The sequence below is a fragment of the Orussus abietinus genome, unplaced genomic scaffold (assembly GCF_000612105.2).
Source record: "Orussus abietinus isolate OABI.00-Male unplaced genomic scaffold, Oabi_2.0 scaffold318, whole genome shotgun sequence".
Lineage (NCBI taxonomy): Eukaryota > Metazoa > Arthropoda > Insecta > Hymenoptera > Orussidae > Orussus > Orussus abietinus.
Genome location: NW_019394464.1, coordinates 31,869 through 55,315, shown reverse-complemented (window position 1 = coordinate 55,315; position 23,447 = coordinate 31,869). Strand labels below are relative to the sequence as shown.

The 23,447-nt window shown below is 41.8% G+C and overlaps 5 protein-coding genes across 8 annotated transcripts; 3 read left to right on the top strand and 2 right to left on the bottom strand.

Moving 5' to 3' along the window:
* Positions 1-172: 172 nt before the first annotated feature.
* On the top strand, positions 173-5,230 carry LOC105702592. Its single transcript, XM_012430269.2, has 6 exons — positions 173-432; positions 578-631; positions 1,081-1,350; positions 1,431-2,235; positions 2,323-2,547; positions 2,782-5,230. Exons 1-5 carry the CDS (start codon positions 337-339, stop codon positions 2,535-2,537), a joined length of 1,440 nt encoding a protein of 479 aa, XP_012285692.1. The 5' UTR covers positions 173-336; the 3' UTR covers positions 2,538-2,547; positions 2,782-5,230.
* A 1,337-nt stretch (positions 5,231-6,567) lies between these two features.
* Positions 6,568-7,617, bottom strand: LOC105702593 (mitochondrial import inner membrane translocase subunit Tim13-B). The gene is made up of 3 exons (XM_012430271.2): positions 7,418-7,617; positions 7,275-7,343; positions 6,568-6,709 (listed from the first exon to the last, which is right to left on the bottom strand). The coding sequence occupies exons 1-3, from the start codon at positions 7,520-7,522 to the stop codon at positions 6,611-6,613; spliced, it is 273 nt and encodes a 90-aa protein (XP_012285694.1). The 5' UTR covers positions 7,523-7,617; the 3' UTR covers positions 6,568-6,610.
* A 2,159-nt stretch (positions 7,618-9,776) lies between these two features.
* On the top strand, positions 9,777-10,365 carry LOC111673979. The gene has a single exon (XM_023432467.1). It carries the CDS (start codon positions 9,923-9,925, stop codon positions 10,328-10,330), a length of 408 nt encoding a protein of 135 aa, XP_023288235.1. The 5' UTR covers positions 9,777-9,922; the 3' UTR covers positions 10,331-10,365.
* A 44-nt stretch (positions 10,366-10,409) lies between these two features.
* LOC105702576 (venom acid phosphatase Acph-1) lies at positions 10,410-13,684 on the bottom strand. Its single transcript, XM_012430240.2, has 7 exons — positions 13,439-13,684; positions 12,774-12,891; positions 12,509-12,625; positions 11,945-12,158; positions 11,371-11,579; positions 10,942-11,283; positions 10,410-10,882 (listed from the first exon to the last, which is right to left on the bottom strand). The coding sequence occupies exons 2-7, from the start codon at positions 12,852-12,854 to the stop codon at positions 10,622-10,624; spliced, it is 1,224 nt and encodes a 407-aa protein (XP_012285663.1). The 5' UTR covers positions 12,855-12,891; positions 13,439-13,684; the 3' UTR covers positions 10,410-10,621.
* On the top strand, positions 12,615-23,429 carry LOC105702575 (venom acid phosphatase Acph-1). Of its 4 annotated transcripts, XM_012430238.2 has the most exons (11): positions 12,615-12,698; positions 12,786-12,941; positions 13,088-13,238; positions 13,726-15,805; positions 15,894-16,195; positions 20,711-20,833; positions 20,911-21,021; positions 21,087-21,352; positions 21,422-21,705; positions 21,782-21,990; positions 22,055-23,429. In XM_012430238.2, exons 6-11 carry the CDS (start codon positions 20,738-20,740, stop codon positions 22,277-22,279), a joined length of 1,191 nt encoding a protein of 396 aa, XP_012285661.1. In that variant the 5' UTR covers positions 12,615-12,698; positions 12,786-12,941; positions 13,088-13,238; positions 13,726-15,805; positions 15,894-16,195; positions 20,711-20,737; the 3' UTR covers positions 22,280-23,429. The 4 variants fall into 4 exon arrangements, with proteins under 4 accessions (XP_012285661.1, XP_012285662.1, XP_012285659.1 ...); XM_012430239.2 differs by lacking the exons at positions 12,615-12,698; positions 12,786-12,941; positions 13,088-13,238; positions 13,726-15,805; positions 15,894-16,195 and adding an exon at positions 18,538-18,674; XM_012430236.1 differs by lacking the exons at positions 12,615-12,698; positions 12,786-12,941; positions 13,088-13,238; positions 13,726-15,805; positions 15,894-16,195 and adding an exon at positions 19,337-19,382.
* The last annotated feature ends 18 nt before the right edge of the window (positions 23,430-23,447 follow it).

Here is a 23,447-nt window from a genome sequence, read left to right as displayed (position 1 = left end):
ATTATATATACTCGGATAAAGAAGTAGTTTTTTAACAGACGATACCGCATTTGGTGAAGGAATAATTAAGAATAATCAATATCTAATAATTGTCAGAAGTTTCACTGGTAGGCATACCTCAATTTTTTTTATTTGAAATGATGAGGATTTAAAATTCGCGCCACTGAAACGGCGGAACAACGAACCGGGGCAGCGCTCAAATTGCGGTTCGAGTCGAACGTTTCTAGCAGGTGGAACGATGGATTCTGGTCAAATCCGCGAAAAGAAGGCACGCGATGGGAAGCGTAAATATTTACATGTTTTGAGTGTTTTCGGGGGTAATTTTAATTTGTAACGATGATAGACGGGAACATTTCCATGGAGGAGGACACCGAGTTGAGGGACCTGGTGGTGCAGACCCTCGAGAATAACGGCGTCCTAGCGAAAGTGCGGGTGAGGCATGTGATTAGTCAAGAAAAAAGATATGGCTCTTTCTAGGTTATGCTTAACTAAGTGTGCAAGAGCCCCGCGTAATTAGATGGTATCATAACGCGCGGTCTCGCCTCGCACCTCCAGCTCTTATTTTATGATTTTCCAGGCGAAGCTCCGAGCCAGCGTCTTTTTGGCTCTGGAGGAACAGGAGTCCGTGATGGTGAGTTAAAATTACGGTCGGCAATAAAATGAAAAAAGGCCTACTTCCTGTTTACAGTCGCCTCTGTTGTAGCTTTTGTGCTCTTTGGCATACGGATCTAGATATATTCATCTCGCGCTACAAATATAGATCACGGAAGTTAGGCTTTTTTCCTTCCTCGAGACGGATTAGGGACTATTGGGTCTCGGGGATATGTTGAAACAAGATCATTTTTTTTTAGCATCGATGTGAGATTGGAAATAAACAATGAGACAACTAAATTGTTTTTGTTTGCAAAACAGCGTTAATATCAATTTGTTGTACAAATTTAAATTATGATGATTTGAAATTATTTCAATTGTTGCTGTGAAATCAAAATATTTGAAGATGCACGGATTATATAAGAAGATATTATTCTTAGATCGAACGGCATTATTAATGTGAATAAATAATTGTTGTATCCATTTTAGAATCCTGAGCCTCTTCTCAACAAAACAGTTAAACAGTACCTGGGTAATTCAGAAGGAAAATTGTTATTTTCACTAGTTAGGGAGTTTCTAGAATATTTTGGTCTTGAATATACCATATCTGTATACGACCCGGAGACATATATCGGGAAGGATTACAACTATGCAGGAAGAAGTAAATTGTGCGAAGAGCTGGGTATCAATTCAACTGAGCCATTGTTAGGAGAACTTCTCAAGCACAGTATTAACAGTGCCTTCAACAACTCCCGAAAGGTATTTCCTTTTTCTAGCAGTTATTCTTATTCGATTACTTTCATTTGGTAGGTTGGTAAACTTTGGATTTTATGTCATAGAACGAGACTGGCGATAGCAAACTTAACAAAACGGTCGAGACGTCGACACATTTTTCCAATTCCACATTTGAAGTGACTGTACCAAAAATGCTTCACAAGGATTCAACATCCTTCTCGAATGACAACGACTCATCGGAGAGAATGGAAAGCATTTCGGAATCAAGCCCAAAGATTCCAATAAATGTGACAATAACTGACAAGAAGAAAGGTGAATGGACCGGAGATGACACACTGAACGATAACTCAAACTATAAGGAACAGAAAAACATTCTCAGGGAAACTAATAAAAATTTTGAGAATTCCTCCATTGCCGATGGAATTGACAGTAAAGGGAACAATAATGTACATTTCAGTAAGACCTCCACAAACTCAAAAGACAAGAGCACGGTATCGAACTATGTGCTTCAAGAGACTGACGTTAATGCATTGAACGAAACGAATTTACTGAATAAAACTGATCCATTAATTAAGTTCGACGAGTCCATAGATAATCAAATCCAAATTAATCAAAATGAAGATGCTTCTAAGCAGAACATCGTTAATAGTATGGAATTGCAGAACGTAAATATGAATGTACAAAATATAAAACAAATCAGTGTGGAGAACAATATGGGCAAGAGGGTTTTTTTTGATGAGATAATTATCGACGGTAAAAAGGAGAAGGTTGATGCAATTTGTAAGACCGAATCGTTACTGGGAGAGCTGCCATCTCTAGCACCCAAGACTAATTCAATATTTAGTGATCTGCCTCCACTGAATACAAAAAAGACTAATATAAACGATTTAAAAGAATTGATGGATCTTGGTAAGCCACTTTTGTCTATACTTATACTTAAGATGTACGTTAAAGTTTAACTTACCTATTTCTAACTGGACATCCTGCATGGTTTAGCAAATGATGGAGTCGACAATTACGAGGAAGATTTTATCTCATCGGCTTCAGGAAGTGCTAACGAGCAAAGTCCTTCAAAGGTTCCAGAGAAACTTGACAGTCCTGTGTCAATAAAATCGCATAAGAAAGATGACAGAGTGCACAGTATGCAAAGCGAGGATGTGAGCGAAGACATCGAGGAAATATGTAGCAGCACATCTTGTCCAAGTGTTTAGCAACAGTTTTGTATGTATTTTGCATGTTTACACTTTTGAAAGTATTTTAGACTCGATCTACAATTTCTAAGTTAGCGATGAATTCATCTTCCTTTATTTTCTTAAATTATTCTTCTAACAAAGTATGAGTTGTCTTTTTTTTTGGTACCAATTATTGAATTTTTAAAGGAAACATTACGTGCAAGCAACCTTTGACATTGACAAACTTCCTTAGTTCGTTTCTTATAGTATCATTTCATTACAGCTTGAAGACATCCTTGTGGGTAATTCTATATCCAACATTGCCGTTGGTATTACTACAAGATGTACCAAGGAAGTGTCATTTTTAATCCTTTTGTTGTAGAGTTACATTAAGCACGGTAGAAAGGTGAATTTCACGTAAGCTTTGTTGAGCGTTATCCTAAAATCTGGACACAATTGATGTCCATGGTGGGTGTCCGATCGGCACTTAGGACAAGACACTGCCAGATGTAGCTCAATACTTATAAGTTGCGCTGCAAAAGAACGTAGAAGGAAACCGTCTGAATGCATTTGACTCGCAGGCATCGAGTTTTTACCTATTTTATACAGATTTTAACACGTATCGAACGAAATATTTTTCTACATTTTGTAGCGTAAGCAAAGTTAATCTATAAATAATCAATGTTATAACAACGTGTAGCTCTCTCTCTCTTTTCTCTTCTCTCAAGCATTGACATACGGGAAATTCTGTAAATTGGAGAGGTGATTTATCGACACCATTGACCGACAGCAAGTTGAAAGTATCCGAGCTGAATTGCTCGTGTCAAACCAGTCTTACCGATAGCGCTTAGTTTCATTTCCACGCCCATTTAGACAACCTTCCTCCTGCGTTATTCTGTAAATGCGCTTAGTATTACTATTCTGATAACTAATTTATGTAGAAAACAAGAGTTTAAAGTACTTTAAGGTTCGCAAGTGCACCGACTCGAAGAGTCTTGGCGTGCCTCATTGACGATCCAATTATTGTCTCGTTGCAAAATTCTCGGAGGTAATCTTGCGCCTTGTCGGAGGAATTCCTGCGTCTGATTTAATGACTGAACGGCGCATTACCTCATTTAACTAAAGTTACTGATGAAGATGTCCTGGTAGGGATATCGATGAATTATCCGTCTGACAGTGGATTGCCTAAAAAGAAATTGCATTATTTTTTCGAAGACAATGGTGCTAAATGTTTGAACCTGAAATCATTTACGGGAGTTAAAGTTGTCAGAGGAAAAAGAAAACAAATTAGGTGCTCACATATATTTTCTTGCATCCGTATTTTGGTGGTTCATGTCCCAAGAGTCGAGGGAGGGAGGAAAAAGGGGAAACTATAGACTGCGACCTTAATTTTTGGGCAATCCAGTAAGATGAAAGAAAAGTGGATAGAGAAAGAAAGAAAAAAAGAAAAAAAAAAAAGAGAAACTGAAACAATGCAAGTATAGTTACGCCCTGAATAAGATGCAATAACTAAGTACAATTTAAGGTGGATCAACTGGATGCTTGACAAATCAAAATCCTTTTGTAAAAGTGTATAGTTCTTGCCGTCTTTACAAAAGAATTTTCATTCACGAGTAGAATCTTACGAGGCGAGGTATCATGGCCAGTTCAAATGAAGCGATTTCAAAATCACAGACTAAGTGGTCACTCGCTGCGGGTGGCTCGAGAAGAATTACTTACTTATGTTTACGATGTACCGATGCATTTATTTCTTTGCGTAAATCAAAATCACTTCAGACGTGGGAAACGTCAATCAGGAGTTTTGGCAACGATGTCTCGGTTGACAAAGCACCGAAGAATTGATTAAGACCTCTTCCGAGTTGTGAAGTATGCTAATGAAATCACTTAGTTTGACTGAACCTTTGTCCTAACGTATGCATAAAAAACAGGTGTGTTCCTGGCCAATCAGCGTGGTTACATTTTATTATCCATACGGAACATACGACGAAATAAATGAAGTTCAGGACTGTACCAGACATTCCGAGACATCGTAGTACATAGGTTATGATCACATTCCATTGATGTTAAGATATTCTTACTGTAACCAGCTGCCGATAACAAGCGTGTGTACGAGATGAGTATTTTTCACTGTAGTACCTAAGAGAATATTTTAGCGAGTGTCTTGCGTGTTGGGTCCTTTTTAAATTGTATTCAGATTCGTACATGACACACGGTGGTTGTAAAACACATAGAATGTCTGTGACGATTTTGTCATTGATATCGCGTCACTTGACTTTGTAACCCTTCTTGACCGTCGAAGACAAGTGTCAGAGGTTATGGGAATCCTTTCTATTTCTCTAAAGTGGTTTGCCTTAATTTCTCATGACCAAGAAACCGTTGCACTGCAAATTTGTTAAGCTATATGTAGTCCTACAGTCGAATGCTGTCGACTACTGGACTTTGACGTTCATAAGATACTTTGACTTCAAAGCGCAGTGAAAACATCCTGACTATCGAACGGACGTTCGGATTATTTTTTCTAAATGGCCACAGATAATCATTTTGTAACCACGTTGAATTATTGGTAGCTATATCGTGCCTTTTAGCGTGTATGGATATTTATAAATAATGCAAATAAACACTGGAATTGTGGGTTTTTATGACACCTATGTTACTTATTTATGATTTTCAACGACGATGTAACGATGTTCATGTACTTGTTATTTATTTTATAAAGATTTTTCTCTTTTGCACATGTTGCCTTTTGCTGTACTTATCTCTTGTACCTACACCACGGTTTTACGTTTTAGTTGACATAACGGTTTCTTTTTTTATCCATGCCTTTTGTTATGAGTAGAGTGTTAACGTGCATACATAATTGCAAATAACTGTTTCTATTGACAAAAAGCACAAGGTTCTCCTGGCTCCTGTGTCACGCGTAAAAACGAAAAAATGTCACTACATCTTGCATAAGGGAAACACTTTTGTATACAGTACTTAATGCTTGACACTATGAAGCATCATTGATACGGCATTGTTTCCTTCTATAAAAGCATTGTATACTTAATATTTAACATTTGAAAAAATGTAAACTAGTGAAAATCGTGGTATTCGATAGTAATGTCCACTCGGAGGTACCACTGACTAAAAAGAAATCGATTAGAAATGTTAATGCGGTGCGAGATGAACTTAATATAAGTAAGGGATGAAAGTATGATTTCATTGATCCTAGCTTTATAATGCACTTTTAAACTAATCGGTTGCATGGATTAATTGTTGTGCGATTAATGTACCTACGAAATTGCTTGTTCGAAAGATGTTTACTACGAGAGACTACTCACATGTTATTTTCGAAAAGTGCATTGCTTTCGTTAGTATTACTGCTTTAGGATACGAATACTTTAGAATATAATATTTGTTTGGAATTCACTTCAAGAGTGTGATATAGCATGGATGCTCACACTTTCCGTACCTTGTATTTTATACACATAGAGATTCAAGAACTCGAGGGCTGCTTTGCACAAACTCGTATCCAACCACATTATGAGAGCGCATTAAACAAGAATCCTGAGCAATGTCAGATTTTCAACTATACTTATACACTTCTATCAAAATCGGTTGGATATTATTCTGTGTAATGTGGACTTAACATTGCTGTTCCTATTATGTAATCTCTAAAGATGACTGTAATAAAAATATCCAACATTCCAAATAAAATCATGTATTTGTATAAATCCTATCTTATATAGATGACACTCCTATTATCTTAATAGAAATAAAAGTTATTGTAATCAATTGTAAGAACAGTTTCCGAAAGATAAATAAGATCAATTCTCTCATCTTATAACTCTTAGTATCGGTTGCATTTGGTTGAATATTATAAATAAGTTCATTATACAACAGTAGTTTTTATAATATTTATGTACAAAACTGTTAACAAACATCTGAAGTTGAACAAAATTTATTCCTACAGTGTCATGACTATTGTAATTGCTAAAAGTGTACATTGTGCGATACAAACTACAGTTGCATCAATACATTTAACAATAGTATCATTTGTGGTGTACCGTTTACACCAATAATGGAATTGTTTGGTATAACCAATTTATTTATTTGCATTTTTTAAAATCTATTTACATTCGATTTCGTTCTCTTTGTAGTCGATTACTGTATGCCTTTGAGACTAGATTGAATGCATCCATATATCGGTCCATACACATTGCTACACATTTCTATAAGAGTAAAAGTACATTTATTAAAATTGAGAATCTTTTAATATTTAGAAAATTTATTTGTTACGTCATTTTCTTATTAAACGATTAAAAAAAAAAATGGTAACAAATCATTTTTTAGATGTTTAATTGCGACGGACTACTATCTCTAAACGAACAGTTCTGTGGTGCATAAAAGCGAGTTTCATTGAACTTTGCACTTATGCATAAATCAATAAGAGAGGAACATATTCAGTAATCCCGTAAACAAATTATATCTGCGATTAAAGCTCAGGATATAAATTTGAACAAATGACATAATCTTTAGTTCCTTCATTACATTAAATTTATATAAATCCAGTATCTTCAAGTTGTCACCGTCCTACAAATACTAAGATATTGTTTTCGATTCAAACCAAACACATGGGACAATTAAAAAAAACTCAGTTTCAAGAAGCCCCTTATTTAAATTCAAAATCTGAGTAAGCAACAAACAGATGAAAGAGCTGAAACGTTACAAATCCCAGAAGAAAGAGTTCAAGGCATGTAGAAAGAGAGGTTATATTCACGGTTTTTAAACACTCGCCTGTTCCGAGTTATCCAACGAGGTTCCCGGCTTGAGTATGCATTTTTTAAAGCACTTTTCCGTCATTTTCTGCAAATACACAAAAAAACGAGTGATATTCATTCAACATTATGCGTGTTTAAGGGAATATTATGCAATTATACCGTGAGCAACTCTTGGGCGTTCGCGACGGCGATTTGCTGCTTAACCTGTTCCATAAGTTCCTCCTTCTGCCCTCCCGTTAGATTCGTCGTTTGTAATAAATCCATGAGTACGCTTTCGTCACGTCGGGACGTCAAAAACAAATTAGTTAACTAAGAAAATCCCAGAATTTCGCGACAGCGCCAGTTTCTTAAATTGCTCTCGCGAGCCAGAGGAAATATATCTCGGGAGACCGGCAGCACGTGAAGTCTCGAGAGCGCTGCGACGAATCGGAGAGCAGCATTCCGTTGGGTCCCCGAAATGCAGGCTTGTGATTGGCTGTTGACTTCTAGCGCCGTGAAACGTGTTTAACGCTCGCGACCACCACGCCCCCTAACCAGGCTTACATAAATTCTACGTCACATCCGTAAATCAAATTTAAACATGGCCACGTGTGTTTTCCGATAACCAGATTCTGGCCGACAAAACGCAACGGAATTCCTGGCCAGGGAGGTTATGTAAGAAAGAACATTGTGAATATAGTATATATCAACAAGAAGGTACATACTTTTAGCATTCCTTATACATGCGTAATCACTGGTAGTGCTACAATGTTAAAAATACTCGTTCGAAATCTAGTACACATACTCTACTGTTTCCGATTTTATTGTATATTTATACTTCAAAGTGTTCGAAATATGAAAACATTTCGAGCCGGGTGTGCTTTATAATACTGCGTTTTAGGATTTAATAAATGTAATACTACATATTTCCCGTTTCACTAGATTTGCCATGAATAGTACGAATACGCGGGCGTCGTCCATCAGCCCTCCAATCGAGCTGGACGGTTCCAGAGTTTGCAGAACGAGCGCTAGAAAAAAAGCAGAAAGCCCCTTACGTTGCGTGCAGTGTAGCAGACTCTTGATGCCGCCGAAGAAGACACCAAGAGCCTCAAATTCCTCGAATTTATCGCCATTATCGCAATGCGACGCCCAGTTGGACTTTATCAAGAACGTCGTGTGGTTGAAGTCCATAATCACGAAGGGGGACCAGATTTCCAAGGAGGAGTTCCGGGATATTTTCCAGGACTCTAAGGAGAACCTGAACTCTATGTTCGAGGATTTAGGCGGCGTCATCGAGGGCGATGAGAAGAGTTTTTTCCAAGAGGAGCAGCTCTCCAAATTCTCTCTGAAGCCGCTCAGAAATTGCGATGCAGACCAGGACCGCGTTAGTTCGTCGAACATGAACGCGACAAGGCCGAGCGAAGGAGAAAATGAATCCAGAGTCATTTTCGAAAACGAAACCGGCGATACGGTCTCAGGACGAGCGTGCGAAACTAATATTATATGCGATCAAATTTTAGGCTCGCCGTTGACGCCTCAGAGGATAGGAATTATGCAGAGTAATCAATTTCCCACGAAATTCGTTGTTTCGGACTCGGATAATGGCGATGATAGTTTAGAGTTAAGCTTCGGCGAGAGCGACGTTAAGGACAGTGGGATGGACACCATGGTGGTCGATGTCGATACCGAGAGTACTATTGCGAACATGCAGGTCGTCTGCAAGAATTCTGTCGACGAGACCAGTGCTCTCAAGGAGAGGCGCGATGCCAAATATGAAGTGATTTCTAGAGAGATCAAGGGAGAAGGGTTCAGAGGATTCGATCTGACCGAGATTGGGAATCGAGGTCCTGGAGGCAGGATAGGTGACCACGTTATGTCGGGTGTTTTTGAAAGAAATGTCAAACCCGGAAACTCAATGCAAGGCAAATTAGAAGGAATGAATCGAGCGACTGGCAATGTTCTAAATATCGCTGAAGCTTGTAATAGCAACGAAGTCAAGGAAATTATACCGGCATCGCAGACCCGTGGACCTAAGAAATGCACCATTCTGGAGATCCATACTGGAACTTTCGTGAAATTTGACAAATCATCCCATGCCTTTTGGATGAAGGGTAACGTTGCAGACAGGGCGACTCTTCCGGTTGACGTTCCTCTTCGACAAAGTCGTGAGAAGAGCTTCCAGAGGAAGAGGAGCAGGTGGTGTCCCGAGGACGTGACTCCTGCCTCCCTGAGATTCACTTTGAGCAGCTCGAAAGCGAGGGAAGTGCTGCTCTCCGCGGTAAAAAATGTATTGAAGGCTCTGGAGAATGAAAAACTAGGGACCATGTACCTCACCAGGAAGCGGTGGGTCGATTCCTTGGAGAAAGAAGCTGTTGAAGCTATTGTTAATGTTATCAGAGTCGGCGATGTTGAGAAATTGCCCAATGACTGCTCCAAAGCAGCCTCGGAATCGATTCAGAGGATGTTTGACGCGATTCTCGATTGCAGGGAATCAGGCAAGGTGGGCAAGAAAATTAATTAATGTGTATTCATTTTAATTCCTTGCTAATCTAGGAACGCTTAATCACGAATTGTTTAATTAAGGTAGCTGTTTAATTTCCTCAGGAGATATCTTGGGAGCACCACATCAGCATCGTTCTCGAGATTTGCGAATCATTTGCCGTTTGCAAGGAGACCATCCAGCTGATGATACGGAAAATGAAGAGCTTGTTCTCAGAGAATGATAAGCCGCCCGAGACTCTTGAAAATGCGTCCGCAGCTGAGGATGTTCAAAACCAGTTATATTGGATTTTCCACGGTTTGGAGATATGCCTGAGGAAATACGAGGTTCTGTCTTCTGATCAGAGAGAAGTCGTGGGAGATAACGAACCGCAATTTGTGACGGATTCGTGGAAACGACTGTGGAAAAATGGCAAGAAGTGTGGCCAACGCAAGAATCTCGAAGAAGAGTGGATTTCGGTTCTGGAGGAGATCATGATGGCGAACTTGGACAATTGTACGTTGATCAGTACACAAGCATGGCAGTGCCTTAACATTTTAAGAGAAATTCAAGACAGGAAAAAAACAGTTACAGAAGGAATTAATTATACATGAAATAAACGCGCTGAGACAAGTAACGTCGGCTTCGAACTTAGTTTTAACTGCCATGCAACTGCACTGCTCATTTACAGTCTTCCCTACGAACATTTTTTATGGCAGCACAGCGCCATTATTCATAACTAATAATTCCTATAAATATATATGCGTCGGCAGAAAATACGAGATCACTCGATTAATGACTAATCTTTGTAATTCATTGGGGCGTTAATAGCTGTCGATCGAGTGATCTCGTAATGTTCTTTGTCAGCGTAACAATTACTCTTTGAAAATGATTGCAAGCGTGCGTCAGGTTAGCACTCTCCAGATGTACACAACATGTAGGAAAACCAGGAGAGACTCCGAATTCTCGCGATTCGGGGAAGAGTTTTCAACCGGGGAATTCTCTTCCTCGATGTCTCCGGAAACGTTCCAACCGCACAGGGTCTTCGCGTTGGTCGGAAGGACGTCCGAGAGAATGTCTGAAAAATTGGTTAATGGACAGAGCTCTGTACATTCTGACAACGTGAGGTTGATCATCTCGCCATCGACGCCGGTGTAATACAGAACCTGTAACATTACCATACATTGTACTGTTACAGACATTAACGGCGACGTGGATGTCTCACCTTGACACTGTAACCGTCATCCTTATTAATTTCGTAAACCTCGAAGATCACGGCGGCACCTTCGCTAGGAATGTGCGGCGACCATAGATTTAAATTCTGCAAAATGCCTGCGACGTTCCTCTCGTCGCCGCTGTACATCATGATTTTGTGATCGTTAGAAATGTTGCCCGCCAAATGAGCGACGGAGTCGTCGATGATTTTCTTCAACAATGCCCCTCCGTTAAGCCGTTTTTGCAGCTTTGTTATCGATGAAAGATTGTATGATAATAACGTGGCGAAATACATCTGGCCGTCTGGAAATATGTCCGCACTCCAGGCCGGTAAACTCTGGTTAGCGTCAGCCTGAGGTGAATGTAATTCAAATTTAATTAACGCTTAAATTAATTCCTTAATTAACTAAGCTCAACGAAACTTTTCAGGAACACCCACCATCGTCTCCAGAGTGATGTACAGACCTTCGATTTCGGATGGCTGATCGATAGTCAATCCAGTGCGTTGATTAAGCTCATCGAACAAAGGTTTATACACGCTCACCTGTTCCTTCATGGAATCACTTTCCAAAACGCTCGCAGTGTCCGACAGAAAATTCGGACACAGGTTCCCCATTAGCAGGTAATCTTTCTTTAGCTCTTCGTAAACTGCGTGAAAAAAAAAGAAGAAATAATAAGGTTCAAGTTCAACATTATTTTCATTTCTGTCTCTATGCGATGAGACGGTATCGCCACACTGAGAAAAAATGTTCATTGAACCAATGAAATATTTCTTCGAATAATACCAAAGAAGTATTCTGTTAATTCAAATAATAATTATCTGACTCAAACTCGAATAAATTGGATGCAACGTTTATTTGGAATAATGACAATTTGAGTGAATTGTTCTTGAAATGAAGAAAATGTTTCGTTGGTACTCAAAGAAATATTTCTTTGGTTGAATGAATTTTTTTTTTATCAGGGCATTTATGCCGGGTACCTAACTCGAGTGTTTACTTGCAGATGGGTCTTACCTGTCGGAATTGGCTGCCAAGGTAAATCATCGTGCCACCGTTGAATACTTGCTGGAGGCCAGAGACCGGCGTTGACGAGACTGCCCGACATCATCGACGTGACAAATTGGTTGGTGACAAGAGTGGTGACGTTTTCTGTATAAATCTCTCCTAAAAAGTCGCCATACCTCTGTCGCAGGTACACTCCGAGGTTGAACATGTTCAGTTTGTTCTCCTGGAAACGCAGTATTTCATAAATCTTGGATTCGTCGAGAGCTCTTAAGGCGATATGAAAGTGGCATCGGAGAGGTCGAATTGTTTCAAACTTTACACCGTAACTATGGAGGCTATAAGGAAGGTCCCGACGGCCATGAAATTAATTTTTTTAATCAGAAATTTAAGAAATCCCTATGAAGAAATTTTTAAATGATTCAAATTTCATGGGTGTCAAGACCTTCCTTCCAGTGTTCATATTCACGTTGTAAACTTTGAAACGATTCGATGGATCCAGTTAAAAAAAAAGTTCCATTAACGAGACCTTTTTGTCGCCACTTTCACATCATCTTAAATAAAACAGTTTCTCACGTTGAACATGTCTTCAGGGACTTCGCTGAAGTACGCGTACGTCAGATTGGGCTGGATCTCCACCTTGGGACCATTTTGGCGATCCTCGACAGGTGCGTGTGTCTTGTGGGTGAATACCTGGAAGAGGCGAACGATTTCTTCAAGGCGGTGGATAACACGAGGAAGATTTACGAGCCGCGGAATAAGCGGTGTACGTAATTTGGAAAACAACGTTGCGCAATACAGATGGCTACAAGGTGATTCCATGTGCTTCCATATCACTTACAACATGCACTAGTTTCAGCTCCTCGATTGTCTGGACTGTTGTGGAGATCAGCAGGAGACAAAAACCCACGAGGATGGGCATTCTGGAGGCGTCTTCAAGGCCGAAGATGAGCGCGCACCTTGAAAAGGACATCCTGATAAATTTTCAGCGTCGGTTTCCAGTTACCAAGTAATTAGACATCCGCTTTATTTATACATCCGAGACACCTCGGCAATAAAACCATCAGAAACATAAGGTTTCCGTAAATGAAGGAATGTCGCGTCCTCCCGATGATCTTTGTTAACACGTATTCTACCGCGTTCTAACAATTGCAGGTTTACGCTGTGCCCGATAATCGCCAGACAAAGTCGTTTGGGACTTCGGTATGCAAATATTGATTGCCAATGAGTGAGGACGCTACGTTCTTCTTCTTCAAAAATTCTTCGTTAACTCTTTTGGAAGGCGCATAATTCCTCGTTATCCACGGTGAGTTAGTCTTATTTAATATTTTTAAGAATTGTTAATAAGGCGTACAGTACCGCTTATATATTTTGGGACACCAGGCTTAGTAAGCATATAATGGTAAATAAATTCTTAGATAAATAATATAAATGGCAAAACGTGTTATCGGCATTATTTACAGCTCAGGGGTCCCAAAATATATGAGCGGAAATGTATGTACTTACCAGTCGCGGTTGATCTGTCGTTCCCGAAAAGACGGAGTGGCGGCCAAAGAGCCGGAGAGATCCCTCGCCGTCGAATTGATCCTAGCGAGATCAATCGAGCGATTTTAACGTAAGACCTGAGCTTGAGTCTTATCGCGTTTTTCGGAGTCTGAAACGCAGCGCGACGGTCGTGCAGACTCGCGAGAAACGCCTCTGGAGAGTTTCAAGGCAAATCCTCGACGCCTCCTAACGCCACGTGGGAGCATCACGAGGCAGTCCTGAAAGCGTTCTAATGACTCTCTTTTCAGGCTACCGAACAAATAGGAGGCATTTGGAAGAAGTTCTCATTGGAGGAGGTCGAAACGAAAAAGGCAGGGTCAAAGGCAAGCTCTTCATCGTCGATGACCACACAGGACCTAATTTATTCGCCATTTCTGCGTCAACCAAGGAACTGGTGTTAATTAAAAATTGCCGCATTTCTTGGGACTCCCGATGAAGAGCGTTTGCTGACTTATAGAGGGTTCTTCGGTCAATGGGGTGCCACAGAAGTCGAGTGCGCCGGCGTCCGGATGCAACTGTTAAGCGTTATCGTGTAACGCGAAATTAACTCGCAGCGTCACAGCGATAAAATGGCAGGCCGTTTAATGACAGCGCTCTTGATGTTTACACGAATCGCGTGCTCGCTTCGTGATAGTCTTGCAAAACGCTCCCGGAACTCAGACTCGATGACACGTTTTATCGAAATCATGATTTCCCGACTTGGCGGCGTAGAGTTTCTACTTCTTTGATAGAATAGGCGAGGTTATATTTAAAAAGGAAAAATTATCCGTCATTACGGGCCGCCTCGATTTGCTGGGTGTCAACGACCAATTAACTGGCTTAATTGTAGTCGTGTAAAGCTCGAAGTGCAGCGATTAGAACTTGTCTCTATTTTACAGACTATTGTATTTTACGGGTACATGATAACGTCAAATATGACGGGGGTCTTAATTATATGTCATAGTGAATATTAATGCTCGAAACAATCGGTGTAATTGCTCCAATTGAAGGGAATTTATTTTATCACTAACATGCCAAGGTAGATTTGATGTAATAACTGTGACGAGCAATTTGCTTATAGCTGTGATCTTACATTTCAAATTGTATACCACCCTATTTATCAAACCTTAAACGTTGATTATTTATCACTACTATCAAAGGTATACAATTTGCGTTTTAGTCATGTTTATTATCCATATCAGAATTTGTAGTGGAAGGAAAATTCTAACTCAAAGCTGAAGATTATGGCAGTAATTACACTTTACAGCTGGTATCATCGTGAAATATTGTTTTCGAGTTTTCTTTTAATCAGTCGCCGCTTATCATTTCACCGTAAATACTTTCACGTTTAAGGAATTATTAATGATTAATATCTTTAAAGTTTTGTGTATCCTTCATGTCGTATAAGTTAATAATCGTAATTTAAATGTAAAGTCGACGCGACAAGCGGATTATGATCACAGATAGCATAGATTGGATAACAGGAATTCGTCTTAGATCCAACGTACCCATAAATTTGTGATCACGTTGATATCACGCGACGAGGTGTATCTCATCGAAGCCGAGATATACAAACATTCGCCGAAATCGTGAATCTCGTGGTAGTCGCAAGACCGACGATCGTAAACGATATCAAGCCCTGCATTTGGTGCAAGTGCTCTGATAAGCGATTAATTCGCTTTACTCGAGGGAAGGATCCCGGAGAATTTCGAAAGCGATACTCAAAACGTCGTTCACGGTTTCTGATAGCTATTAGGTCTAACGGAACGTCTTGACTAAATTTTTCTCCCTCTTTCTCTCCGTGTATACATAGCGGGATGCCATTAAATCGCGATCATTATCATCGCTCTCGAAGGAATTCCTGCCCTCGAGAAACGTCACGTGGATTAATCCGTCAGAAATTCTATTCCGAGTTATGCCAGGAGAGAAATTTCGGGTTCCTATATTTCGCCTCCATATGAATTCCTATTTTCAGGAGTACCGGGCTTATTTTTCTTCCCTCTTCGGCAACTATCCTTGCGACTGGTTTGATCTTGTCGATGCTTCACGATCGCAGATCAATCAAAATGCCCTAAAACGAGATATACGTTCATGACTCAGGCTATATTGGTAATAATCGGTACTTATAAAAGGTGGAACACGTGGGTTCTTAACCCTACTTTCCCCCCCTGTCAGGCCTGTTCTTCGAGGCCCTATCTCCCTCCGTTCCGGTCGCCAGGCCCTCTTGGCAACGCCAGCGCCATTTTTGCAAGCAGCTTGCGACCGGCAGGTAGTTGGGGCTCAACCTGAAACCAACGAGTTTGCAAGCGCCGTTCGGTCGGAGATTTCCCCTTCTCGTACAAATTGAACGTAAGGACAATTCTACAAGGCTATAATCTCCTCCGTTTCCTTCTAATTTTAATAATTCCATGTTTCTCGGCGCTCTGTCTTCTTCCAGCTGGGAAGTGAGAATCCAAGATGGCCGCGGGTCGCGTCAGTTCGAAGTGAAGCCCCTTGGCAACGGGGCTGTAAAGAAATCTCCGGGCTCCTGAATTTTGGCGTTTTCCGTCTTCTGTGAAGGAGAAAAGAATATATCTACGTCTAAAGACTGGTATGAAGAATCGGGGGAGCAGAATCTGCGGAATATTCGTCGCGGGAAGGTGACGAAGTGCAGGGCAAACGGTACGAAATCAACGGAGTTCCACCGGAAGCCGCTTGGAGTCGTCACCTGTGGCGCCGCCATTTTGAATTAATCGAGGGGTGAGAATTTATTCAATTGCATTTTCTCTGAGGGAAAAACAAAATCTCTGCCTCTAGAGAGGGGCATGAGAAATTAGGGAAAAGGAAGCTGCGGAATATTCTTTTCGGTGAGCTGACGAAGCGCAGGGCTAACGGTTCGAAGTTAAAGTTCCAACGGAAGTCGCCGATAGCGATCGCCTCTGGGAAGGTCCCGATCACACCGGAAGTCACGTGGAGGCGTCACTTGCGACGACGCCATTTTGAATTAATCGAGGGGTAAGTCCCTCGTACAAACAATATTACGTTACGATCTCATATCGAGATAAATCTACGAGCAAAATCCTCAGAATTCATATCTCCAGGGTAGGAATTCGAAAATCCACCTAAAACCCCGAACCCACCCTACAGGGGCTCTAGAAGCTTCGCTTGAAGGAGGACACTTGACCCCTCCTGCGAGGAATATCGAAAACCATTAAGGACTTCCGGTAAGGTCCCAAATTGTCCCGCCACTTCGTGGTAATTCGACGTCCGAGGCGTAAATTTAATGGGCCAAAATGGGCAGAAAGAATTCCGGACTTTATTGTTTTACAACTCTTCCAGTTACGGCCGGCTATTCTCCCGAGCTCCCAGCAGCGCCGGTCCCCACTTGAGTAATCGTAGGAATTGCTCCATTTTCTTGTCTCTACACACAATCGGGAAGGACTACCGTGTGCTGAGGTGTAATTTCACGTGATTTGCGCTGTTTGCCCCGGTTTCACGTGTCGAGATATCGGCACGTACGTGTGCGACACATCGGCATGCTGACCGAAGCCGCGAGGGTAATGCTCGTTTCTTTCCCAAATAATCCGAAGGTTCGTTTACTCCAGCTTGCATTTTATTTTGCAGTATCCGTAGAATTGGAGAGAGAGAGTGTTTGCCCAGGCCCGATGTACATGTCGGATAAATATTGCCGTCAAGGAAAACCCGCAGTCGTGAGTGCAATAATTGCGGGAAAATCGTGCAAATTCCTATATAATTCCGCCGATAAAACAGGTGCACTTCTATTCGATGTCGCAATACCTGGAATATTGAGCTCCGTTCCTTATCAACGTTCTACCCTCAGCATTGCTTTTTTATCTCCCGTTCTCGACCCGAATACAGGTAAACGGTCCGTAATTAGCGCGGCGTTATCACCGGTTTCGCGTTATCACACTTGCTCGACCCTGCAGGGAGATATGCTTCGAGGCAAAGCGGTAGATGAAGAAACGACTCTTGATCCCGAATTCCTAGGACGACGAATCAGCGATACATTGATGATGAGGTCATTTGCATACGAGATTCCTGCACGCTTCAGAGGCACCTGGGGAAACGATCCCTCTCTCTCTTTCTAATTGCGATAATTAGGGAGCTATTATCTCCTATTATTCGCGATTTTAATCATTTTGGATCGCGATACGCTGGCTTCTGATGTGTTATCTCGATTGTGGAATGCCGAAGAAATCCAGAAAGATAGGTAATTAAATTCGTCGTTTTGGTGTTATCAGGACATTTAGGGAATTTAATCGAGTAATTGTTATTAACGTCTCTTGGTAGCTGTGAAAATATTGTTCAAGACGTTTAGATCTCTTAGGCACTTGTAAAGGGTGTCTTGATGAGATCACGACGCTCTTGAATTTATCGGAATAATTATTGTACGCTTTTCGATAATTGTTTACTTTTCATTCAGGTCGTTCGAGTAACTTTTCAAGTTAATTAGAGCTTGATCGCTGGTCTCGGGGATCACGCTCTGCCTCCTTTATGCAAAGCCAACAAGTGGGATACCTGGTAATTGCCGGAGGAAGGAATTTGTTCTTGCCAGCTTCTCTTGATTGGCACAGAGATAAACGGGCTTCAATCGGGTTACCGTTATCACTCGACCGCGAGTTATCGTATCTGCATGTCCCCGCAATCACTAGTGGCAGAGCTCTGCTTACCGGCTCGTTCTGATTCATAAATTAGCCCAGACTATGTCACGATACCACGTCACTAGACATCCTGTGTCACGAGGAGACGTCATTAAAGGAGACCCCAGGATTCCCTTGGAGGAATCGCCCTGATATCAAGAGATGCTGCAGTTCAGTCCAGTTTTTATGATAATCGAGCATCGACGATTAGTCCTATCTCGCTTACCAAATCTTTCGAATTAGACCTCGAGTCGTGCCCTGCCGTTTTTCCAGCACTCTGATTCATTTAACCATAGCCCCTGTCAGCGTTCGTCATCGGACGTCGAGGAAACCCCAAGGGTTCCTTGACGTACGAAGGAGGGAAACCGCCCTGACGACACGACGATTTCCCGAAATGCTGGCCGAGTTCTGCATGCGATTCCGGAAACCGGGGAAACACGGGTTACCGTTCATGCGCCTCCCAGGTGGAGAGAAGAATGCTTTAAATCTCGCTCGCCCTCCAAGGAACGATCAGTCTTCGTGTAATTTCTGTCATAGGCGCACTTGAAGCGGAAGGCCCATACCTGTGATCGAATTAGGTAACTGAGAGTTTCCTCCCTTGAGGGTTAGAGTCTTCAGAAATTCCATCTCGGTATTTAAAATACATTTAATTATTTAACGTCGATCGAAAAATCTGGGAATCGTCGAGTTAGGCTGTTATCATTTCCTTCGCTCGAAGAGGCTCTTGAAATGTTTTATTGCATCTTGGGATTTAAATCGATATCGATTATTTTACGTCGATCCAAAAATCTGAAATGGTCGAATTAGGCAGCGATAATGTCCTCCACTTCAAGAGGCTCCTTAAATATTTCATTTTATTTCATGATTGAGATTGATATCAATTATTTCACGTCGATCCGAAAATCTGGACGGGTCTAGTTGGGCGGTTAAAATTCCCTCCCCTTGAAGGAACGCTCCGGAAATTGTAGTTCCATTTCATTATAGTATCATATCAACGAAGCAAGTGTCAAAGATAGTGCCGAAATTTCGGCGCTACGTGGTCGAGCAATGCCGAAGCGCCGATCAGCTGATCGCTCGGACGGGAAGGGTCCCTCGAGTGTTCCAAATACGACCGTTGCATGTTAAGGAGGACTCATATCCTCGTTACGGGTTTCACGAGCGCCTATTTATGTTTAAAGATATTAGCATATTAGATAATGCCTTCGTATAAGGAGTGTCGCGGCAGAGTCGCCTCAAAGTCGTTCCTAAGATTTGTCGAAGTGATGTCGAGGTCGGGAAATTATAAGGTAGGACTTCTTCAGGATTGCGGGAGATTGAGGAAAATTCATATCCTGCGAATTTCCGCTGAACAGTTTTCTATTCCGATTTTTTTTTTTTTTAGAGCCGGCATGTTGCACGCCGCTGTAATCTCGGCGGCGAAGGAAAAAAGTCACGAGTGGTTTGCCTATGTCGAAAGATCGGCCAGTGTAGCGTTTCCCGATAATGTCTTCGTATAAGGACGCGTTTTGCCGAGCCCCGCTATATAGTCGCGAGTTGTTCACCGGTGTCTAAACATTTGCATAAGTGCGTATCAAATATGCCTTTCGTGTACCCAGAAAAAAAAAAACATGTCATTGCACCAAAGAAATATTTTCATAATTATTCTTTGAATTAACAAATTATTTCTTAGAAACTACTTAAAGTAATGTTTCCTCGGCTCAATGAATTTCTTTTTTTTTCTCTCTCAGTGTATGCATCTCCGAGTGGTAACCTAAAGGCAAAAAACACGCTGCGGGTGATAATTAATTTTTTTTTATACAGTGCTTTTTCTCTCTTCTGGCAATGTCCTTTGTGGTTCCTTTTTTTCCTTCGTCTCGGGATGCAATTTTTTAAATTTTCTTTGTCCGCCACAACTGTATCACCGGGTCAGGGTCGATACAAGAAATGGCGAGTCCCGTTCCGAAGGAAAAACCACCCTCTGAATTTTTACATCAATCAGGGCCGCTGTTTTATTAATGATAACCGTGGCGACGGGATTTTATCTCCGCGGTACCATGAAAGCGGCCGTTATGTAAAATACCGATGGCGATGTGACATCGATATCATATCCGATAACGATTATTCCGGGGCGACGACGCGAGGGTAAGGTCAGGGTCGGTCAGAGACTCCGACCATGAAGAGATTTAAACGTAGGAAAAACGTGTAATGAGACGATTTACTGCATCGTTAATAGTGCAATAATCTGATAAGGTCGACACGACGCGCCCTGGTACCATAAAATAACAAATGATAAGGCAACATTTACTCCAGCGACGAGAAAAATTGATACAATAAACCACGACCTGGCATGTAAATATGAAAAGAAAATTGATGCGAAAATGGATAACCTTATCGCGAGATAAATGTCTCGAGACGAGAGTGGGAGTCGATTTGTCTCCTATTTGGGGCAATTAATGTTATCAGGAGAAACAATTGTCCCTGTACCCCCGCGGACACTCAATTTCCTGATATCACTAGAAGATTAATCGGGCTTGCCGATAAAATATCGCGGCGGCCACTTAATTGGGGACGCTGGTTTAGCAGTGACTCGTCTTTGGCTGGTGGTGGATTAAAGCTCTTCGTTTCCTGTTCACAGAAGTCGAGGGACTCACCTCAAAGCATCATGAAGGGAATAGTCTTCGTGGTCGTCGCTCTGGTCCTCGAATTGGCCTCACCAGGAGAAGCCACGACTACACCGAACCTGCGACTCGTCAGCGTGGTAATTTATTTTCACCCCTTATTTCTCTGGAGTACTTAATAGTTTTATTTCTGCTTTAAAGAAAATGTCTCTTTCAGGTGTTCAGACACGGCGACCGGGCGCCGGATAACAATGGCAAGGAATTATACCCGAACGATCCGTACCTGAACTTCGAATTCTACCCGATGGGCCTGGGAGGACTGACCAACGTAATGAAAAATTAGTTAATTAGAAATTAACGTTTTAACGTATTTTATATAATCTCACCTCGTAGGAAGGTAAGATGAGGGAGTACAGCCTGGGTAAGGCTCTTCGAGCACTGTACGAAGACTTCCTGGGCAACGTTTACGTGCCGGCTGCTCTTCGGGCCCGAAGCACCGACTACGACAGGACGAAGATGTCCTTGCAGCTGGTCCTGAGCGGACTATTTCCCCCAAACCCTGACCAGACGTGGAACAATAATCTCCCCTGGCAGCCGATACCAACAACGTACAAACCCTCCGCGTCCGACGTCCTGTTAATCCCTGAAGAGTGTCCACAGTGAGTGCCTTTATATTTAAATAATTAATCCACACGGCCCTGCGGAAACGACAACCTGGATTCTTCCAGGTACCTCATCGAGCTGCATCGCGTGAAGCACCTCCCGGAGATCCAGGCAAAAGTCGCCAGGTTAAATGGCTTCATGGCGAACCTCACCCAGCTCACGGGGAAGCACATGGACGACACGAACGACCTGTACTATCTCTATCATTCGTTAATGGCCGAGTACTCGATGGGTCTTCGTCTTCCCGAGTGGGTCTACAGCATTTTCCCCGAAGGAGATCTCCTGGACGGCATCAACCTCGAGTATGAAATCACGAACTATAACACCGCGCTGAAGAGGCTAAACGGAGGTGAGGGTTTTAGATATGGAACTCTAGGATAAGCGAAGAGAATCAGTACTAGATTATTAATAAATCCTGATTACAGGCGTGCTGGTGCGCAAGATATCGCTCGATATGGTCGACGTCCGGAACGGGAAGATGGATCCGAAGCGGAAATTGTATCTCTACAGTGGCCACGAAACGAATGTCGCTGCCCTTCTATCAGCTCTTGGCGTTTACGAGCCCCATGTACCGCAGTACTCAAGTGCGGTGATAATCGAGCTGATGCAGTGGGGGGCAGTTTATTATGTCAGGGTATGACATTCCGATCAAACGAATCGAGGTCCTAAGGTAGATACTTTAATCCGGGGTTTTGCAGGTGAGGTACTACAAGGGGATCCCGGCCGAAGTTGAAGATCTGCTCATCCCTGGGTGCACGATGTTATGTCCCCTCGAGAAGTTCCTGAAGCTCATGAGGAACGTTACTCCGTCCGACCAGGAGCTGTACTGCGAGAAACCTGCGAACCTGGAAGACCTTTTCCTTGATTACCATGATCCTGAGGTGCACATGGTGCACAACGATGTTCACTTAGAGCGCAATTAAGGTGATATGAAAGCATCGTTCTTTTATATATATATCAAAACGTCAAAAGATTTATAACACTTTGCTCCGATTTAAGTGCAACGAATTATTTTGAACCTTAGCACGTGATTATAGGGACCCTACGGAAGAAAGCGATGCTCGTGAAATTTCATTGTTCCAAAAAGAAAATGGTTTATTTATCTGAGATTAGAACTAGAGACAAATATTTTGGTTGAAAAGTGAAATTTCATTAGCATCGCCGTCTTCCTTAGGGCCTCCATAATCACATGCTGAATTACAAATGATTCGGTGCATCCAGTTTGGAGAACAGTTTTGTAAATATTTTGGTGTTTTGTATATGGAGAATGAAACTTTCATAGCGCCTTAAGGGCCCCTCGAGTGTTAGGCAATTTCGTATCAGTTTTCACGATTCGAGGGAACGTGTTTTTTACGAGTAACCGGCGAGATGTCTCGCATTAGAGAAATCATTAGTGCTGGTCGGGCGAGTCCTCGGGCTGGTTGAAAAATTATTAACGATCGTCGTCGAGGTGGTTGAAAAATTGTTAACGATCGTCCTCGAGGTGGTTGAAAAATTATTAACGATCGTCGTCGAGGTGGTTGAAAAATTGTTAACGATCGTCCTCGAGGTGGTTGAAAAATTGTTAACGATCGTCCTCGAGATCGCTCGCCCGAATTTCTCCGACGATGCCGGCGCGGATGACCGGTGGAAATTCATAGCAATTACATCGGCCTTTATTTATCGGCTCTAGACGCTTATTATCCGTGGTTCTTATTATTTATTCACACGAGGACAAGGTATGTCTCGACGGAATCGATTAGTCCGATTTTGTCGCGCTCGAATTAGCTCCTGTAATCAGTTTCTGTATGTCGAACCTACCTTGACTTGTTAGCCGGTTAACATTTTCACGTAGGTATAATATTTCGAGAAAAAATTGAATTATAAACGTAATCTTGTTAAGAATCAAGGCCTCACCGAAGCTACGCAGCGTTTTGTTAGCTAGTAAGAAACCGAATTTGAGAATTACGCCGTAATTGCGGTTTAGTATTTATTGATTGCCATTCGTCTGCACAGAGGGTGCTGATTATTAAATTATTCGAAGGAATTATTTAATTGATACGTGCAAAGAAATAAACTTCAATGTTAGCAAGATTTTCCTCTCGTTGATAC

Excerpts from the sequence above, each read along its gene's own strand:
- LOC111673979 (XM_023432467.1), top strand. The coding sequence starts at position 9,923 with ATGATACGGAAAATGAAGAGCTTGTTCTCAGAGAATGATAAGCCGCCC.
- LOC105702576 (XM_012430240.2), bottom strand. The coding sequence starts at position 12,854 with ATGCCCATCCTCGTGGGTTTTTGTCTCCTGCTGATCTCCACAACAGTC. Across the intron at positions 12,626-12,773 it reads AGCTGAAACTAGTGCATGTT|GTATTCACCCACAAGACACA; the intron begins GTAAGTGATATG and ends CGCCTCTTCCAG. Across the intron at positions 12,159-12,508 it reads TCCCTGAAGACATGTTCAAC|GAGAACAAACTGAACATGTT; the intron begins GTGAGAAACTGT and ends CTGCGTTTCCAG.
- LOC105702575 (XM_012430236.1), top strand. The coding sequence starts at position 19,359 with ATGTCGAGGTCGGGAAATTATAAG. Across the intron at positions 19,383-20,710 it reads CGAGGTCGGGAAATTATAAG|AAGTCGAGGGACTCACCTCA; the intron begins GTAGGACTTCTT and ends TCCTGTTCACAG. Across the intron at positions 20,834-20,910 it reads ACCTGCGACTCGTCAGCGTG|GTGTTCAGACACGGCGACCG; the intron begins GTAATTTATTTT and ends TGTCTCTTTCAG.
- LOC105702593 (XM_012430271.2), bottom strand. The coding sequence starts at position 7,522 with ATGGATTTATTACAAACGACGAATCTAACGGGAGGGCAGAAGGAGGAA. Across the intron at positions 7,344-7,417 it reads ACGCCCAAGAGTTGCTCACG|AAAATGACGGAAAAGTGCTT; the intron begins GTATAATTGCAT and ends GTGTATTTGCAG. Across the intron at positions 6,710-7,274 it reads CGTTGGATAACTCGGAACAG|AAATGTGTAGCAATGTGTAT; the intron begins GCGAGTGTTTAA and ends TTACTCTTATAG.
- LOC105702592 (XM_012430269.2), top strand. The coding sequence starts at position 337 with ATGATAGACGGGAACATTTCCATGGAGGAGGACACCGAGTTGAGGGAC. Across the intron at positions 632-1,080 it reads AGGAACAGGAGTCCGTGATG|AATCCTGAGCCTCTTCTCAA; the intron begins GTGAGTTAAAAT and ends TATCCATTTTAG. Across the intron at positions 1,351-1,430 it reads CCTTCAACAACTCCCGAAAG|AACGAGACTGGCGATAGCAA; the intron begins GTATTTCCTTTT and ends TTTATGTCATAG.